We start from the raw sequence: 21,434 nt of genomic DNA on the forward strand, positions 1-21,434 counted from the left end.
AGTACAACCAACTTTGATTAAACCTCGGTACTTTTATTGCTCTGAATAATGAATGGCTTGATCTAGAATAGCGTCTAAGATTCATCATGCTTCCCGTGTTCTGGAGGCTAACATTTTTTTATTTTACGTAAAGAAATCCGTTCTCGCCGGTGACTCCGAGCAGCCGGCACCAGAGAAATTGGTGCGCAGCCATTTTCTGTTCCTTTTCTACCGGGACAGCTTCTTGTTTTTGGAAAAAAATATTGCTTTACTTGTAATAATAACGCATTTTAGTGCGTACACATCATTATGACGGGGTGAGCATCCGTGCTTTTGAGTCTTCATTTGATAGACCGTCGACGTGAATGGTGTCGAAAAAATTTTGACCGATAGTGAAGGTCTTTTCTCTTGTTCATGCCCGCAAAAGCTTAACCAGTGTGTACACTTCATTCTGAGGTGGGGAGTTGTCGCGGTTTTAGAAACGTCCGTGGAATATTGCTGAAGTGGGCGGGGTCCCCAAAACTGGCCAATGGTGGAAAACTAATCGCTGAAATTGGATACTGAATGATTGAAGTACCTTTCCCTTGTAGAGTCTCTGCTAGCAGAACCTGATTGTGCTTTCGAAGAAAACAAGAGCGCCCACCAAATTTTTTGTATGTCTTAGTGTCCACGCCTCTTGTAAAACGCGTCGAAAAGGAAATAACTCATAATGTGCCCAACGCGGACTCTCCTTATTGTTCCAAGTAGTTAAGGGGCTCTTCTTGAACCACTTTTTTGTTATCGCGACTTCTGTATGACAACTATAAAATGCTCGCATAATATTCATTTCTGAACGCACTGCGCAACTGTGCGCAAATCTAATTCAAGAATTATTCCAGGACTGAAGATATTGACATTGACGTGGAATATAAAGGAGGTTACACCACGATGACCCTGGTGCCCGCCGCACAACGTAAGCATCTCTCATTGACACGCTGCAAGCTATCATTTATGCACTTTTATTTCTTTTGTGGTGTAGGTGGCACATACAAGATACTGTAGGGAAAAAAGCTCTAGAATTTTCCATTTGCGTTTTGCGACATAAACTGCTCAGAGTGTTCGCAATGTGTTATGCCAGCCCGATAGCCAAGGGCAATAGTCGAACACACACTGCACTCGTGCTTTATTCGCAGTGCATATTCAACTTAACGTGTACAAAAGTGTTGTATTCCAATATGATATCACAAGAAAAGCGTAACGTCAAACAGTAGAGAAAGGCCATGCGTGGCGCGACGAGGAAATTTATTCATAACATACGAGGATGCCAAACAAAAAGACAAGAATGGTACCACAGGATTTTTGTACATAGAGAGTTCAAACGACGAGAATAAAGACAGAAAAAAAAAATCATCGGCAATCACGATGGTCCCTATCGTGAAATTTGAGCGCTGCTCAACCGAACGCCCGCGCCACCGCTGACGCGATCGTACCCGCATGGAATGCAAATTCATCGTGGACCCGCGGCACACCAAGATTCATCGCCCGTCAGGTCGCACATCGAACCGGACACGGCGCTGTTCGACTTGAGTGATGAGCGCCTTGGTAAATGTGTGTTTGTCCATCATGAATGCTGGGGGCGTTGTGTGTTTGCCCATTGGATTATCGATTTCGGTTGCCACAGATCCTCTGAGCCACCGAAAAAGAAACTGGCTGTCGGCGCCTGTTCTCTCGCTGGTACCCAAAGTGCTCAGTCAATGAGCACTTCAACAGCAGCCGAAATGGACATTTACACTAAATGTACATTTACCGTATACCCCCCCCCCCCTGCTGGATCGCTACAGTGAAAATAGAATAGTCTGATTGGTAAACTCGCACGTTGAAACACTTGCAGCGTGTGTCCTCCCAAAGCGAAGAAGCGCACCCCTGCCGCCGCCCGGAGCGCCCGCGGAGGATCTCCACGGAGAAGCTAAACACCTCAATTTCCAAAAGTAGCGCTAACCACTTTCCTTCTCCTCCACTCCACTCCCGCGCTCGCGCGGCCTAAAGCCCCTTAAACTCCGTAAGGTAACGACCCTCTCCTCCTCGTTTCTGCTGTATTTCACGCTCCCTCCTCGACCGTGGCGCCACCTACACCGCTCGAGCGTAGCATATGAGATAACACCACGGAGGAAGGAAACTCGGGAGAGGCCCTGATGTCATTATTTGTGAAGCTAAAGTGAAGCCGGAAGTTGGCGTTGCTCATGGCGTTGCTCCGCCTTACGGACGAGCTCTTCTCTGATGTTTACATTTCTCGCGAAAAAATGCCGCGCTGCGCGCAACCGGGCTGCTCGGACGTGCGCGCTCAACAGCAATACTAAACAATCGCCATGTCTCATTGCATTGCCGTTGCCGAAGTCATGGTAAAAGAAGTTCACAATGAAGTTCGCTAAATTAGGCCGTGAGGTCGAATCGGCTGCTCTTACCGGCTTTTATGAAAACAAGCATTCCTTATAAGACCAGCGAACTAGTTCTTATCAGCCGCAGGTACCGGCCGCTGCCCAGTGCTTGCGTGTGTTTAAAAAAAGGTCACCTATCACTGCCTTCTACTTGCTTTTCTCAGCTTAGGCATGCCGGGGTACTCCGACGAATTTTCGAGCTAGCCATCTGGCGATACGAAAAAAATGTACGCATTCTCACTGCACTGCAAGAACGCACTGGAGACACCTACGACACACCAGCCCATTTGCGATCCAGTTGAAGTTTATGAGCACAAAATAATTCTCGCTAGAGGAATCGTCGCGCTTTATTGAACAAAATTCGCTTGGCCGCGCATCACTATGACAGCGCGCCGGTGAGGAGGTAGAACTTCATTTATATTGACTCCGCGTTTAGATTTATTGACTGCGGCCTGAGGTGCCTTCTTACCACGGTAAGTGAAGCATCACGGAACCAAAGCTTTGCGATATCCGGCTTACGGTTCAGAACAGTACGCGCGTAGAACCGGCCAACGTGCAACCATGGAAAAGCCGTTTGATCTGTTCTTAGGCGTACAGCCGCCCTGATTTTTAATAATATAGCGCGAGCGTCGACTGAACTGCTGGTGAGCGCCTTATAACGGCGATAAGCGTGCAACAAGGCGAGAGTTCGCGCACGAGCCTTGTTGCCTTGTTGCACTCGCCTTGTTGCACGCTCTTGTTGCACGCTTATCGCCGTTATAAGGCGCTCACCAGCAGTTCAGTTGACGCTCGCGCTATATTATTAAAAATCAGGGCGGCTGTACGTTCTGTAGAGCCTTGCCGACTCTTGCAGCGCATCCGCTAACCTTCACTTCCCTGCGCTTCTCACGCGCACAGATACGATACGCCTGCGGTAGGGAGGATTCATTCCTTAAGTCAAATCTGCCACTTCCAGCCCATTTTCGTTGACGAAGCCTCGGCTGGCAAGCGCACGGTGCCCTGGGCAGCAAAATGCTCATATTCTGCTTAACGCTCTATCAGCGCGTGTATTGAGGTACACCTGTGCATGTGCGCATGAACCTCGAACGCGTTGTGCTTAAAAGACTTCGTGCTGTCACGAGTACTGCCAGGAACAAGCAACAGTTAAGCAACATGTGTTTTAATATTCACTAAAGCAAGTTGCTACTGATCACGAACTATGCCTTCATAACGTACGTCTACGTGTCGCAAATCCACCATATTCGCTGTCAAAAGCAGGAATCACTGACCTGCAAGGCGTTCATTGTACAGATTCTGAAACGCATCTGTTTCGGCCTGCGATGGCATGCTAGCATGATTGCACCGAACAGGGCAATATTTCCCGCGGATATTCCTTTGTACGTTGCCATTGTCGTGGCGCGCTACATTGCGTACAGCGTTGCATGCGCGTCCACTTCACGAACTTTAGTTCCTTCTGTCCCACCTGGCCACAGCAACATCCTGGAGAGCAACGGTTAAGATAATGCAGCTCAACAAAACACGGAGACCAAAGCAAACCTGTCCGCACGGCGCTTTTGTCACGGTACGAAACCTACGGAGCAACACGTGTGAACGCACAGAATCAAAACAAAGCCTCCATTGTGGCCCGAAAGGCGTGGCCGCTACGGCGAAGGAGTAAAAAATCACCAAAGAAGAGGAGAACCTACTACGTCACTTCCTCTACACTTTTCTCCTAGCGCCGGATGGGGTAGGGCTTCTCCTCAGTTTCGTTCCTCCATGGATAACACAGGATATGATAACAATCCTCGCCACTCCATAGACGCTCCTCAAGCGAAAATGGCGCTGAAGCACGACTGTAAACAAACGAAGCCCACGTGAGAGCCCACGTGATGCTATTAGGCCAATACCGATGTGGTATCGGCCTCGGCCATAGCGCGCGAGGAGGCGGCGGCATTCTTCCAATCTTTGAGGAGCTTAAGAGGTTTTAGCGCGCCCTCACAGTGGCTGATGCTGGCCCTGCCGTAGCAGACGAAGGCTAAGCGCTACCGGAGGGAATCCGCGGTAAAGTTCGTTCGAGCACTGCGGAGCAGTTCTTGAGGCGAGATTTTGCTTCGTCAGTCGGCAACTGGCCTTAATAATATCGCCTTAGAATTGCGCAAAAGAAAATAGAGAAGGGGACATTTATTTAAGGCGTAAAACGCACGCACGTTGAGAGTTCGTGTTGCTCAAACATGACGCATGTACACGGTGTGCTCAAACACGGACGTACTTACCTCAGTTTCAGGTTTTGACTGCGTGAAAGTATGTGTAGGTGCTTTCGTACGTTCATTCATGTACCTTCGGCATACTTCTGTACGGCCGGCACGTGAGAGATTCCAACTGGCTGGGGCCAGCAATGCCTAGCAACAGGGTCGCTTCCTCTGTGCGCCTTTTACAGACGCGTGCAGCTCATGCACGGGTTGTGGCAGTCCTGAGCAAAGTTTTCACACGAAGACAGCATTGATGAATTGAACAACGTACAAGCACGTGAAATTGCTTTATTTATTTATTTATTTACAGCGTTTATTTAGTTACAGCGCATGTGCTCGGAATTCGATAGCAAGAACGAACTTAATGGCACAACTGGACAGAGGTTCCATAAATAGTTACCCCCCCCCCCTCTTTAGCACCAGTAACACTTTTTTGAAGTGCTAATTTTAAATCTGCATACTACGTGCGTGTGTATTCGTGTGCGGTGTAAATTTTCGCAGGGAAGCAGTGTTGTTTTAACGGGAACACTCAAGGCACACAAGACCGAGTGAAAAAAAACACTTGATTTTAGGGTTTTACGTGCCGAAACCGCCATCTGATTGTAAGGCACACCGTAATGGGGGACTGCGGAATAATTTTGACCAGCTCGGGTTCTTTAACGTGCCTCCAGTGCACGGGACACCGTTGTATTTGCATATCACCCCCATCGAAATACGGCCGACGCGTCCACGAGTTGATTTTACGACCTCCCGCGATCAACATCTGCGCGTACCTTTGTCGCGCTGACCGGCAATCGCAGTCGGAGCGCGCTGCAAAGAAAAGGTATACAAAAGCGCGGGGGTGCTCCCGCGTGACAAAGATTGGCCAATGGTGGAACGGAAGAGGCTGGGGCGACAGGACGCCTGGCGGAGGAAACGCCGGTGAAAGAGCGCATCCCCACATTATGCGTTCCATGTTTACATTTGCACCCCACTGTGCACATTTAAATGATACGTTGTAGTCCGGGTCGATTGGGCGCCCACACCGAAGACTTATGTACAAATTCGTTCTGTAGCAAGCGGAGAGTGACTGACTGCGCGCTGTTAAATCCCTTGTTTGGAAGCGAGAACTCTCTACGTCTTAAATAGAAGTTCTTGGTGCGCTCCTTATATGTCTGAAGGTGATCTTTAAGAGCCTTAGGTGGAGACGAGGGGGTCCGCAGCGGAGCCCGGCTGGCAAGTCCTCGCGCGGCCCTACGAGCGGATTCATTAATGTTCCCCTGTCCTCCCACGAAATCGCCCATATGATCTGGGAACCAAACAATAGAGTGGTGACTAATGAACCTGCCTTCGGGTAACTTGGAAACCTTCATATCTACCACTCCCCGAGCAAAGGCACGAGCAGCTGCCCTCGTATCACTATGGATTACCGAGTGCTGTGGATCTAGCAGAGCGAGTGCAATTGCCATTTGTTCGGCCACCTTCGGATTCTTCGTGTAAAGAAAAAGTGCGTAGCTGGCTCGTTCGTGGACGTCATTACGGCTAACGGAAAAGCTGCGCGAACGACCTCCTGGAGAGCGTTTACGAAGACAGCATCCGTAGCAGCCTCGGCAAGAACAGCCTAGGCGTGGGCGAGCCCTCTCGCTTGGTTAAAGACGGAGTGGACGTTTCTGGGAAAAGGACGAACCACAATCACGCCCTTGATTTCCGTGCTAACATGTCTGACGTTACCCTTTTCGCGTTCAGCAAACACACCCAGGGACCAGCATCTCCCTGCCTGCTCTGGTGCCTGACAACTGGACGACCTGCGGTGTGCGCTGAGCCTCAGCAATTTCAGCTACAGTGTTTCGTACTCATAGTTTCGAAACGAGCTCGATGAATGAGTTTAAAGGTAGCCTCAGGGCTATCTTGAATACTTCTACGGATAGTGTTATCGAGGCGTTTCTCTTCTCTTTTCTTCCAATCGAGCTTAGCCGCAACACAAGTAATATGACAAAGGACGAAAGGCTGAATGAGCCTACTGGCACATTTCCCGGCCATGTTTCTATTTCTATTGAAAATGTGTGGAAACATATGTAGAGCATTCTCCGCTTTGCCAGTTATCTTTTGTATTGTTACGGGGATGTTGGGAGTATAGAAGATTATATTTACAATATATATATAAAATGAGTCTGAGTAGTTACTATGGCTGACCAACATCAACCCGCAGCAGCCAGTGTCTCGCGATCTTCTTCTTCTTCTTTTCATTCGTCCTTCCGTAACAGGACCCCCGAAGGGTGAAGCGCCGTCTTGGCGCATGGTAGGCAAAGAACTCCAAGCGAAGTATGGCTGCAGCCGCGAAACGTGCACGACGTGAAGAGGCGGCGGACTTGAGGATGGATCAAACTGTAACGGCGCCGTCTCGTAATTGACGTCGCTAATTCGACGTAGGACTTCCTAACGCCCTATGTAGTGAGAGAGAAGCTTCTGGGAGAGGCCGGCTCGACGACATGGTGACCAAAGAAGAAGTATGCTGCTGCTATCGCCCATGTAGTTGTTGGGAACAATCTCAACACCAATAAATTCAAGATTACTTTTTACGTGGGGAGCTCATGTCTCGACATAAGGAATCTTCCTGTTTATCATAATGGCGACACCCCTGCCTCTATCTCCTCCAAGAGACTCCAACTTGTAGCCCGCGAAGGAAAGGTCGATCGTCAGTGTTTCTTGGAGCATAAACGCGTGTGGTTCCTCAGCCTCCTATTTAATTAACTACAGGAGGGCAGACTTTTAGGACTGATTCCCGTGCAGTTCCACTGCCAGTCATTCTCCGTGATCGCACCCGCCGTGGTTGCTCAGTGGCTATGGTGTTGGGCTGCTGAGCACGAGGTCACGGGATCGAATCCCGGCCACGGCGGCCGTATTTCGATGGAGGCGAAATGCGAAAACACCGGTGTACTTAGATTTAGGTGCACGTTAAAGAACCCCTGGTGGTCGAAATTTCCGGAGTCCTCCACTACGGCGTGCCTCATAATCAGAAAGTGGTTTTGGCACGTAAAACCCCATAATTATTATTATTATATCTCAGTGATCGCAGCTAAATAAAGTTGAACAGCCGCGAAGCTGGTATCCGCCCCAATCCAGTGCGCTTGGAGTACCCTCCCACATTTTTTCAACATGTGGCGCGTCGTCGGGAGAGCGCCGTTCGGCCCACTCGACCATTGTCTAGTACACTCTAGTTTAGTGCGCCGTAAGCACGAAAGGCTGATGTCGTGGCGTCTATAAATTGAAATTTGAACTGCGCACCACGGTGACATTTAGACGGCATGACTTTGTGGGCGTGCCCAACTCAGCCGTCGCCTTCGCAGTGCAAGGCAATGAAGAAGGAAAGGCAGCACAGTGGGTGCCGAGTTTGATCACCAATAACTGTTGGTGATCACCAATGGTTCAGGACCCGTTTAGGCGCATTGTAGCTCACGACAGTCCTCGAATTTTATCAGTTTGACCGTAAATCCCAGGAACCACTGCAACATATTCATCTATAGCTGTCAATCTTGAACGGTCTTCTGAGATGCCAAATATTCGATGCACAGTCATGCTTACGCCCCCGTACTGCTGCATAATTGATTTGTTCTGTAGGAAACCGTCCGTCATGTATTATTCAAAACAAACATTTCTGTCGGATGCTAGTGCATGACTTACAGCGATCATGTGCTCTACGCACACTACGCTGCTCAAATTCATCATTTGCATGTAATCGCGCATTCCTGATAGCCTTTCTTCATCCACCTGGCCATATTTTCCGAGAAGTATGCCTCAATAAAAAAAAACAAGTATTGCGTCAGGAAATGAAAATTTACAAAAGTGAGCGATTCACGAGGCTGCATGTGGAAAGAGGATAGCGGCGATATCTGTTCCTACGTTAACTAAACGCACAAATATCGCTGCTGTTATTACAAAGAAGCGTTGGTTATTGAATGTCCCATGCCTTTTGGAACACGTGTTTTTCAAACCCAGTAATGTACGTCTCTTTCGATCGTTTTTCAGAAATGTGTGATAAACCAACGGAACGTAAAAATCATAGCAACTCGAATGTCACGTTATTTGTAATGGTAACAGGTTTAATTTTCTTCCACAAGACACCCCAATTCTAAATATCAGCCTCGAATTGTGCTTGTTGCGCCCATTTAATGCCCTGAATTTATTATATCCAGCAGTATCGCAAGCTTAACGCTGGTTTGTGGCCAGATGTGATCACACTCACGGCGCGCTCAACTGACAGATTTTTCCAATGTGCGGAGCATTTGATGGCGCTTGTTAGACACGTCCACATCCAAGAAATTACATCGCTCCATTAGATTTTTCTCATTTTCAGCAAGCGATGTACAGGACTCACATGACCCTGAATTCGACCTACTTGGCAAATATTGGATTTTAGCTGTGGACGACGACTGTCTTCTTGTTGCTTTTGCCTCGGACACGAATGGTAAGGTCGCATAGACGCGCTTGAGCTTGAATGTCACGTGTTTATTAGCTCATTACTGTGATGCGTTTATGTTGGCGTTTCGTTTCACTGGATTATCGCTATTACCCAATTGTCAGAGAAGAAGGACGCGCCAACAATATTGAAAATTTCCTAAACGATATTTCGAACCACACAGCGATATAAACTTTTCTTGAAGTCGATAGTTCTTTTGTATATATTAGAATACACGCTATAAACAGCGATTTATCTAGCATGTGCAATGAAGCATGTGTACATGGCAGACGCACTTAATCACTGAGAATAGATTCGATAGCCATTGTCTGTGCGCGCCATTATCGTTGAAATTACAATGTCACTTTATACAAAACTTCCCTGACACTTTCAGCAGTGCCGAATAATTCACCGTAACTCAGAATGTGAAACTTCACGGATGCGTTTAATTATTGAGCGCCCATAATCACCGGTAAGCTGTGGGCCGTAACCACGGTGCAGGTGCCTGCGTCAAGGTACACTAGATTTATTACCATGCTGTTTATAAACACTACAACGTTGCTGACCAAAAAATACACAGTTATGATGATCCATATCACCCCTCTATCCACCGCCCATTTCAATGCAGGGTGCTCCCTCCCGCAGGTCACACACACTCGTATCCTAGCATGCGTCTGAAACGTACCATTAAACTTTACAACAGTAGAGGAACTGATGCTTTGTCAGCTGAAAGGGGGACGGTACGGCTACGCTCCAACATATTCTAAACAGATAACTACAATTGCGTGTCAGTATTTGCTTCAATATGCATGAAATTGCAGAATTAGAAACTTACGAATTGGAAAACCTGAGTGGTGGTCATACGAAAAAAATTTGAAATAGCCCTATGATGGCATTCACTACTCTTTGTTTCCGGAGCAAAGAATGGCGGTGGTAACCTTGAAATCCCTTCCCGGACTAGCGGACAGTGTGCCAACATTTACTGAGACAGTGAAAATAGAAAGTGTAAGCACAAACTGTAAATAAACCTCGAATTCTGTCACTGGACCATTGCTTTTCTCCTGACACACGCGGATGCGGTGATTTCTAACTGTGTAAGGATTTAGGCAAATTTTCACACAACATGCGCCTGCGGAAACATTTACACGATGGCCCATCTAACTCACACACGCATCTAGTTAGGCCTCCAAATGACAGTTGGACGCCTCCCGCCCAAGGTGACAAATACCTATACATGATGCTGCTGCCTACTGTGACCATCCAACTTGAAATCCCAAAGCTTGGAAAGCTACAACCTTTTCGAACCAAATATTAGTAGAAGGGAAACCGATCATGTCATTGGCTAAAAGCACTAATATTGTAATAAAACCCGCAGGCAAAGGTTCTGCCGTAGCAATGATGCGCAAAACGAATTATCTAATCGAACCCCATAGAGAGCCTAAATTAAACTCTATAATCGCCTAGAACCTGACGCTACTACAGATTCTAGAGCGATTGTTGAAGTTACTATCAAAGGCGTAGTAAAACCTAAACTGTTAAGCGATGTTGCTGTAGGTTCACTCGCCCGACGTAGTCTCATACTTAGCTGGCGCTATTTTGTGCATAAAATACACAACAAAACCTGTCAAGGACGCCCTGTTGTTTCGGGCATTGACACTGTCACTAAGCGACTTTCGTATTACGCTAGTGTAGTAATCAACCACATTTAACCTATATTCCCCCCTACCTTAAAGTACAAAGCATCTTTTCTTGGACATCATTGGCCTATGATACAAGATAATTCCTTGCTCGTGACTTTAAATGTGTTTTCGCGATCTACAAACATGTCCCATAGTGGTTGCCTACGGCCAGTTACTCATGCATATGACAAATCGTCTGTTGGAAAGCATCTTGGAAGAGACACACTGGTTACATTACTGAAATTATTTTACAACCTTATATTTGAATTTGATTATTTGTACATATTTAAATAAGTCGCACAATGATGGGCACTTGCATGGGTCTTAATTATGCCGCCATTTTATGCATGTTCTCAAAATTGATTTAATTAGCCATTGCGCACTCAAACACTTTTATTAGATGCGATTTAAACATGACATTTCTACAAGCAGGCCTCATGGTGAAGGGGAACTGATCTAATGCTGCATAAAGCTTGATTTTTTTCTGCATGAATTCTCTCATTGTGCGATTAATTTTCTACACGTTGTAGTTTCTTTATCTAGCAAGAAACTATCTACTTAACTGTAAAGAAAACCAACGGACAGAGCTCATTACATTCACTTTCAAAGTCCTAATGTACAACACAAAGTATGCCGCAAACAAAGCACAACAAACACAACAAAGCCACAACACAGTATGCTACAAAGTAAGGCGCTCCGTTTTAATTAGGCTTTGCTTGGAACAGTCATACATTGATGAAAACTTTGGGCATCTACGCCAAGCTTTCATCCAACGGGAATTTTCAAGTGAGAGTGTTTATGATACCATCAAAAAAAGTTGATTCAGTCAATCCCATGGAATTATTGCGAACAAAAGAGCAAAAACCTATTGTGCGTTCAAAAACAGTTACCATTTCTTAACTCGCAAGTATCGGTTTTAAGCTTTTCTCAATCCATAAAGAATAACTTTAACATTAAAAATTAAATTATTGCGTTTTACGTGCCAAAACTGCTTTGTGATTATGAGGCACGCCGTAGTGGGGCACTCCGGAAATATCGACCGCCTGGAGTTTTTTAACGTGCACCTAAATCTAAGTACAAGGGTGTTTTCGCATTTCGCCCCCATCGAAATGCGGCCGCCATGGCCGCGATTCAATCCCACAACCTCGTGCTTAGCAGCCCACCAGCATAGCCACTAAGCAACCACGGCGGGCAACTTCAACATAGTAGCGCAGCGTGGTTGCTTTAAAGTAATATTCCCAAAAGTACATCGGGCCATCATCAGATTGTCTAGTGATCTCCATAATGTTTTACAGTTGTCTGAAGCAAATAACTCTGCGGCTACGTACTGCCGGTCTTGCAAGAAAACACGATGCAAGGTTCTTGCACGCATGTCGACATCATATGCTGTCAAACTGAATGCCTCTAATCTCTACATCACATAATAAAGGAAATTTCAAATGCGAAGCTGCCAACTTCACCTATTTTTTAAATGTTCTATAGAAACTATAGCACATAGAACAAGCATAAACTCCCTTCATGTAACACTTGACAAGCATAATTGCAGTGATCCTACTCCTACTAATGTGCTGCTATCAGAACTCGTGCATCTGCCGGGCCATCGATTTATAACATGGCCAAAACAGTTCCTAAATATGATTCTTGTTTTTTATTCCTACCACGAAAGGAGACCTTCTAGAATCATATCTCTTTCCTAATTCATTGAATTGGCGTGGAAAGTTAGAACAAATCAAGGAAGGACAGAGGATGATCGCTGGCTAACTAAGCATCGGTAAGAAAGAAATGAGTAACTCGTCTGCGTGCGCATGTCGTTAAGTCACATGGAATGAACAACCAAGTTTGTGTTTACTTTCTGTGTTTTTTAAAATAAATTTCTGCTGTTAGACAGCACCTGTCCTGTGTCGTTCTTGTGTGTCCTTTGTTTTCCACGCTGATTCAAAGAATACATCGACTACAACTCGCTCAGCTTTCCACCTTACTGATTCATAAAATTAGAGCGGCGACTTGTGCAATCATTGAAAGTGCTGCAAAAACTTTTATTGGTTGAGACTGGTGGCTCCATGTGATTTTCGGCCCTCTTATCGTTATACATATACCTATCCCTGCCAATTTGGGAGGTAAAATGTCCAGATTTACGCACCTAGATTTCTTTTATTCACACGTTTTTCTCTCTTATTGTTTTGTATTTTGTTATTTCATTCGGCTGGTGCGAAATGGTCTTTTTTTATTCATGGTGTCTCATGTGCACACGTGAATTTGTTGCGTTCACGTCATTTTGAAATGTAATCTGCATTGTTTGCATAGGTGTTATTACCAATTAGTTTTAAGCCAGAAACATTGCCCTTTCAATTGTTTTACAATCATACACACGTCATTGGGATGTCTTACCGTTACCGGCGCATGAGCCTATTACTGCTGATGGTGTTGTGGCACACACACACACACACACACATATATATATATATATATATATATATATATATATATATATATATATATATATATATATATATATATATATATATATATATATATATAGTTGCAGAAACGAAGGAGCACAGTTACGAAAATTGTATTTTTAATGGTTTAACGTTTCCGCCGTGGCACGGCCTTGGTCAGAATAAACACAGATACAAGTGCGCACCCGCTTTTCTGGGCATGCGCGCGTGCGCATAATCGGCAGTGCATGCACGTGTACAATTGCAAATAATAACAGAAAAAGTGCAATAGTATGTAGATCTTAAGCACAATAAATGATATGTATGAAATATCATTATGGTATCACGGTGATTGTACATGAGGTCACAGAATGATATCAAGTGCGACATGACGCGACTAGGTACAAATTGATTTGGCATGATTTGTCAATGGTGTGAAAGCCCGGTAGCTGGTACATATCTCCTTCCTAAAATCCATAAGGAAAACAACCTAGGGCGACCAGTAGTTTCAGGAATAGGTACCGTCACAGAGAATTTGTCCCGCTAAGTAGATAACCTTATCAGTTCTATTCCTCCTAAATTTGCTTCTTATATCGAAGATATTAACCACTTCCTGTCTGATATCGCTGACTTGCGTGTCCCAAGCGATGCTCGTCTAGTCACACTAGGCGCGGCATCGCTGTACACGAACATTCCCCTTACATATGGGAGTCAATCTGTACTCCAGGCATATAACGACTCTGTAGATGACAAACCGATTGACGATTCTACCCTTGGCAAAATCCTAACACTAATCCTTGAACTTAACAACTTTGAATTCGACGGCGAACATTACGTTCAAACTAGTGGTACCTCCATGGGTACAAAAATAGGTCCCAATTATGCTAATATTCTTATGGGCATGCTAGAAAAGAATTTTGTCGCTACTCGTGACCTCAAACCATTTTCATCGATGACATTTTCCTAATTTGGCCCCAAGGTAAAGATGCATTACTTTCATTCATTACTGACTTTAAGAACGCCGCACCGTCAATTTCCTTTTCCTATTCTTATTCATCACTCAGCATAAACTTCTTTGACGTCTCAGTATCTCTGTACAATGGTAACTTAACGACAAATCTTTAAAGAAAGCCCACTGACCGACAGCGATATCGGAATTTCAAAAGCAGCCATGTCAAACACTGCAAAACGAGCATTCGCTATAACCAAGCTGTCCGGTTCAAAAGAATTTGTTCGGACGACAGTGAATTCACTCGCAACTGTAACCGGCTTCGTAACGCACTAACCGTACAGAAATAGCCTTCACAAATAATTGACGATGCCCTTAAACGGGCCGACTGTCTCGACCGGAAAGAATTGATCTGCACGGACAAGCGATCGGCGACTATTTCATGAACTAATCTTATCCTAGCACACTCTGCATCTATTCCTAACGTGTCGCACATTCTTAGAAAGCATTATAACTTACTGACACCAAGCGACCGTCTTAAAAACATTTTCACGGAATCACCAAGAGGGGTCTATCGTTGCTCTAGGAATTCGCTTGACCTAGTAACCTCTTCCAAGACTAAAGCGATTGCTTTTGCTGGTTGTCATCCCTCCAATAAACCCTGTTGTAAAGTTCGTACACATATGAAACTGTTAAGGACAACTAGAAGCACTGCATCCAATTTTTCTTTTACTATCAACGGCGACTTTACTTGCGACAGTGCTGACATCATCTACCTTCTTGAATGTACAATATGTCAGATGCAGTACATCGGTCAGACCGAAACATCTTTTCGTATCAGATTCAACAACCACAAATAACATGTTAGCAGCTTGCCGCATCTTAGATTATCTGAAGATGTTCGCATGCCAGGTCATGCGTTTCACGACATCAAAGTAAAAGTAATACAATCAGGTTTCAAATCACACCATGATCGAGAAGTACGAGAATCCTTTCTCATTTATAAGTTTAACACTGTTTCATCTGGTATCAACGAGAGCGTAGGAAAAATTTTAGTGCCTTTCTGCCATATCTTGATGTATATATTCTTTTACAGCATTGACAAATCATGCCAAATCAATTTGTACCTAGTCGAGTCATGTCGCACTTGATATCATTCTGTGATCTCATGTACAATCACCGCGATACCGTAATGATATTTCATAGATATCAATTATTGTGCTAAAGATATACATACTGCTGCACTTTTTCTGTTATATTTTGAAATTGTACACGTGCATGCACTGCTGATTATGCGCACGTGTGCATGCCCATAAAGGCGAGTGCGGACTTGTATCTGTGTTTATTCTGACGAAGGCCGTGTCACGTTCGAGCCACTAAACCGGTAAATTTTCGCAAGTGTGCTACTGCGTTTCTTCAACTACCTATGCACCGGACCTACAAAACTTTTCCTTGTGTTATACATATATATAAAGATATATATATATATATATATATATGCTGTAAAATGCTAGATCATGTAATTGCATCAAATGTCTACGGTCACCTGGAAGCCCACAAATTTTTCTTTTCTAACCAACACGGATTTCGGAAAAACTTCTCTTGTGAAACGCATTTACTAGAATTAACAACTGATTTTGATGCTCACCTGGAAGAGGATCTCCAAACTGACTGTGCTTTCCTAGACTTCTGAAAAGCGTTTGAACTTGTAGCACATTATTGTGTAATTTTGAAAATATCTGCTGTTAAATTACATTTTCTTACATTAATATAGAATCGCAATTTCCTTTCTAATCGTCAGCAATTTACAGCAGTTAATAATTTTCCTCTCCTCTTTCGCACGCTACTTCAGGTGTACCACAAGGCAGCATTCTTGGGCCATTACTATTTCTAATATACATTAATGACTTACCCAATAACCTTTCCTCACACGTGCGCATTTTTGGAGACGACTGAATTTTTTATCGTTCCATCAACTGTGGCTATGATCATGCAATCCTCCAAAAAGATCTTGAACCTATTTCTCTTTGGTTTAAGATTTGGATAATGAAGCTTAACGTTTCTAAATGTCAAATTACCTCTTTTAGCCGCAAGCATACTAAATCCGTTTCATGATCACATAAATAACGACTATTTTGCATGATACTCAATATAAGTATCTTTGTGTTAACCTAATTTCGATTTGTGGTCAACGCGCATTGCGTACATATGCCCAATGCTTCAAGATCGTTAGGTTAGATAAGGCGCAAGTTGCAAAATTCTACTAAAGGCATTCGTAAACTAGCTTATCTAGCATTTGTTCAACTTCAGGTTGAATATGCCGCATACGTCTCGTCTCCCCATCAGAAACGCTTGATCAAAGAACTCGAAGCTATCCAGTATAGGGCTGCGCGTTTTAGTTCGCGTTGTTATGACTATAACAGAAACTTAACTCAAATTAAACGCGACTTCACAATACATCCCTTGCATGGTCGTCGCGATATAGCCCTGCTATCATTATTTCATAAATATGTCCATAATACAGTACCATAAGTCCTGCCTCTTCAAACTCCTCATTACAGGTCACACCGGCTGTACAATGAGTTCAATTTCATGCGTATCTAGGGAAAGACTAAATCATTTACCTATTTCGCTCTTCCAAGAGCCATTCGCCTTTGGAACAATCTTCCTAACGCCATCGCTTATGAGAGTGACTAGAAAAATTCGGGCATCTTCTAGCAACGCATTTTTCAAACTCTGGATAACCTAACGTGGTATTTTTTCTTGAGTTTCCCGTTATTATTGTGCTACCACCACTTAAACCCTCTTTTATTATAGCCAAATATTTTCCCGCTCGCTTTGTAATTCTATTGATTATATTTTACTTTGTCAAAATTTCTTGTTGACTGACATCTCGCGTTCCAAAGCATTCAGTTTGTCTTTTGTACAATTTTTAACAACGCATTGCTGCATGTTAGCGCATTTGTTAGACTGGATTTTTTTTGTATATGTATTCACATATGGGTATCCTTATTATTATATAGTCTTTGAGTGTACTCTGCCCCCTGCCCCCTGCCCCCTTTCCAGGCCTCTAGGGGCCTGGAAGTTATATTTAAATAAAGTAATTAATTAATTAATTAATTAATTAATTAATTAATTATTTAATTAATTAATTAATTAATTAATAAATAATTAACGCTATCACACCATGGTGCAGGAAACGGCGTTTGTAAGTTCGTGTCATTCATCAAAAAACATACTGTGATCAGCCATGTGTACAGTATAGGTACTGGTACTCATAAGCTAGACCACTTAACAGGAGTACTTGAGCCTGCTTTAGCACCCTTCGTCTACGTTGGCTACACGTATGAAAACCATTGATGAAAATTTCATACCGACATTCGGCTACCAACGACGCCCCTTAAAATTCGCTTCAATTGTGACTTAAAAACTAGCTTATCAGAACCACAATAGATCTAAGCTTTAGCACGCGCTTCCTCCATTTGGGACCCGTAAGAAGCATAGTATTTAAGTACATAATAAAAACTGTTTAATATCGCTCTGCTTGGTTTATTGCAGCTTGTTAAGCAAAACAAATGGCGTCACAGAGATAAAACGGACACTCTCTCTCGCGAATCTATCGTCTCGCCGCGCCATCTCACGTCCGTCTGTTCTACGTCCATTCTACTAGCATGATTACATAGACGGCGCCGAATAAAACAACACACGAAGAAGGGGGACACGAGACAGCACGTAGCCGTGCTGTCTCGTGTCCCCCTTCTTCGTGTGTTGTTTTATTCAGCGCAGTCTTTGTAATCATGCTTAACCAACTAGCCCGACAACGCATGCTCAGCTACTAGCATACTAGCACCTGAAATCTCGCATGTATTGCGTAGAAACCACACCGGACGTCCACACGCCTGACCGAAAGTCACGCTGTCTTAAATTTTGGTGGCCACAAACTGGCGTTTAATTCCTATTATATCCCTGCAGCGGTGCGCAGAGGTATAAAATCCCCCTCGATTGCAAGAGGACCGTGGTACGAATCCCGGTCCCATGCATTTTTCGACTGGATTAAAAAAAGATCTGCATGTTGATAAAATTTCATCGACAGGCCTGGAGTGTGGCCTGATCTGGTAAGCAGAACCAGCAATGCACTCCCTCACCAGAGCAGCATTGCCCACCCTGGTGCAGTACTTGGCCCCAACCTCCTGTATGAATACCACGATCAAACCTCGGCCCTAAGTCCCCAGCAGCTGCGAAGCAACTGACCGTGGCGGCGGTCAGACCGGTGGCGCAGCAGAGGGTGCTAAGAATATCTCGGTCCGGCTAGGCCGCCATTGGAATCTGAACGTGGCAACCTTTAACGTCAGGACGTCATCTAGTGTGGCGAGTCTAGAAGTGTTAGTGGGGGAATCAGTGGGCAGTAAATATCATATAACAGCGATCAGTGAGGTTAGGAGGACAAAAGAAGCACATACAGTGCTCAAAAGCAGGCACGTCCTGTGCTACCTGGGCTTAACGGAGAGACAACTACGAGTCGGATTCCTGAAGAATAGCTATATAGCTGGTAACACACAGGAACTTTTTAGCATTAGAGAGAGGGTGGCAGGTCTTGTAGTGAAACTTAATAAGAGATACAAATTGAAGGTCGTACCGGCCTACGCCCCTACATCCAGTCATGATTGCGAGGAAGTCGAAAGCTTCTATGAAGACGTGGAATCAGCGATGGGTAAAGTCAAAAGAATATACACAATAGTGATGTACGACTTCAATGCCAAGGTAGGCAAGAAGCAGGCTGGAGACAAGTCAGTGGGGGAATATAGCATAGGTTCTAGGAATAGAAGGGGAGAATTATTAGTAGAGTTTGCAGAACAGAATAATATGCGCATAATGAATACCTTCTTCCGCAAGCGGGATAGCCGAAAGTGGACGTGGAGGAGCCCAAATGGTAGAAGTTTGCAGGGACAACATGGCTACAATAACCACATGACTGGGGTAGTTGGTGAAGTATGGGAGAAACCTTTACTGTGCAGTTTGTGTAACCAGGCTGCTGCTGCTGATGATGATATCCCCTAGGCTATTATGCTTTTGAACAACCTAGCCGACACCGTTGCCACATGCACTGACCACAAGAAGTTTTGTGCAAAGCTTAAAACACGCTAAACAAAGATGCATCACGCACTGAGGGCAGACGGCACAGTGCCCATTTTATCTATTTATTCGTTGGGTTAATTTTATTACGATTACTACTATATAATTACCCGATTCCTAACTTACAATTTATGTCGACTTTTATTTAGGCGCATTGATTTATTACTGTGTATATTTCTCTCACGCCCTCCTGATCTTTTGTGTATTTTTGTGTTCTTATGTTATTGTTGAAACCGGAATATAACTTCTAAAAGAGCCCTCCCCGCCCCCATCCCTTATGTAAATAAAACTTAAATCTGCATTTTTTTACGTGCCAAAACAGTATGTGGTTATGTGTCTGCCAGAAGTCGGGCACTCATGAATAATTTTGACCGCTTCGGGTTTGTTACCGTGCGCCTAACGTACGGTACAGGGGCGGCTTTTGCATTTCGCCCCGTCGAAATGCCGCCGCCACGTCCGGGATTCCATACGGCGCGACGTGGTTCGCGGCACAACTTCGAAGCCGCTACGCCACCACAACGGTTTCCCCTTGTGATCCTAAAGGCCTGCGGACCGTAATGTGAAAAAACATGAAATCAATGAAATGAAATGAAATAAGGCGCACACTCACGCAACAAACCTTGTGAAAAAAATCTAAAGCGTGACACACATACGAAATACCAATAAATTATGGTCGATAGGCGACGAAACACGCCCCCCCCCCTCCTTCTTCTACGGCCCGCACCATGATTTCTCGAAGGCAGGCTTTAGCTAGCTCTACTCTAGAAGCGCAAATGGAGACTGATCAATATATATTAGACACAGTCTTTTAAATACCGACAAAACATTTGCAAACTGATGTAACATAAGACGACTGTGTTCGCGCTGCGCCAACTTATGTCATTTGAACGAAAACTTTAATGCAAAAATAAATTTGAAGGTTTGCCTTACTGGTTGCACTCAAAGGCCTTTCTAAACAGTTCATTGTGACGGCAGCCAGTGTACGTTTTACGTTCTCAGTCAATGCACGTTTTACACATTTTGACCAGTTACGCGTGAAGGCCACACACGGTGTTTCACCTAACAGGAGTCAAACGTTAAAAATATGAAAATACCTCGTTGCTGACAGAACCATGGTGATGTTTGCTGTCGCTTCGAGATACTCAGATGATTTTTCGCATTCCATCTAATCACGTAATTAGTCTTGCTTATTCAATCAGTTTTTCAATTGTTAGTATATGAAAGATGTCAATGAGAAAATTCTAGCGCAACATGAAAACTGCACATACAGCTTTCTTTTACCCAATACGTGCTACGTAAAACAGTTTTTTCCGAGCATAAAATACGCCTGAAAATACAGGGGAAGTGCCTCTAGCTTCGTGTCGTGGGCTCCTTTGGCACTTAGAAAGCGCGTTTATGTAGCGAGTACTGAGTAACAGAAGGCTGTATAGCGGGTACTTCATGTTATTGTACAACTTCCTAACTGGCACTGTACATCTAATAATAATTGAGAAGTTGAATAAATAATGAAGTCTAATTGTTTAGATGGGTGCAATGCAAAAAAGAAATATTCTGAGCATCGCCAAGTGACGGCAAACAACATTACCTTTGTTCGGCCCAGCTTTGTGGCCTTTGCATATTTTTAGAGTTTGGCTCAAGTTACGTGAAACATCCGGTAGTTTAAACAATGCATCACGTGTTTAACATAATTATTGTAATGAAGTGGGCACCGTGAATTTCTATGTCCGCAAAAGGCTTCTCTATTGAAGTGTCGCGTTTTGCGCAGTAGATTATCGTATGTCGTTACCCGAATGAGAATGTAACCTTCTAATCATTTATCATTTTACACTTTGATTTCAGGAAAGTTAAAATGCATATTTTGGTCTGTCGAAGGTGACCAAAAGAAAGAAGAGACACATTGCTTTCGCTACATTGATTCTTGGTGCACGGATATGTACGAGGTCTGGAGACATAACGAACCGTGCTCGGAATTTGATAAGATGATGAAGAGACAAGAAGAGCTGGCTCTTCAGGAAGAACTTAGTGAAAGCTGATAAAGATTTGTGAAAGTCGATTACACTGATTGTAATATATATATATATATATATATATATATATATATATATATATATATATATATATATATATATATATATATATATATATTCGGTGGCCGTAGATGACCCGCATACCTCATATC

The 21,434-nt window shown here is 44.0% G+C and overlaps 1 protein-coding gene across 1 annotated transcript; it reads left to right on the top strand.

Annotated features, from left to right (window-relative positions):
- The first annotated feature begins 863 nt into the window (after window positions 1–863).
- Window positions 864–21,319, top strand: LOC142591031 (uncharacterized). Its single transcript, XM_075703408.1, has 3 exons — window positions 864–931; window positions 8,955–9,065; window positions 21,095–21,319. The coding sequence occupies exons 1-3, from the start codon at window positions 907–909 to the stop codon at window positions 21,286–21,288; spliced, it is 330 nt and encodes a 109-aa protein (XP_075559523.1). The 5' UTR covers window positions 864–906; the 3' UTR covers window positions 21,289–21,319.
- The last annotated feature ends 115 nt before the right edge of the window (window positions 21,320–21,434 follow it).

The sequence above is a fragment of the Dermacentor variabilis genome, chromosome 8 (assembly GCF_050947875.1).
Source record: "Dermacentor variabilis isolate Ectoservices chromosome 8, ASM5094787v1, whole genome shotgun sequence".
Lineage (NCBI taxonomy): Eukaryota > Metazoa > Arthropoda > Arachnida > Ixodida > Ixodidae > Dermacentor > Dermacentor variabilis.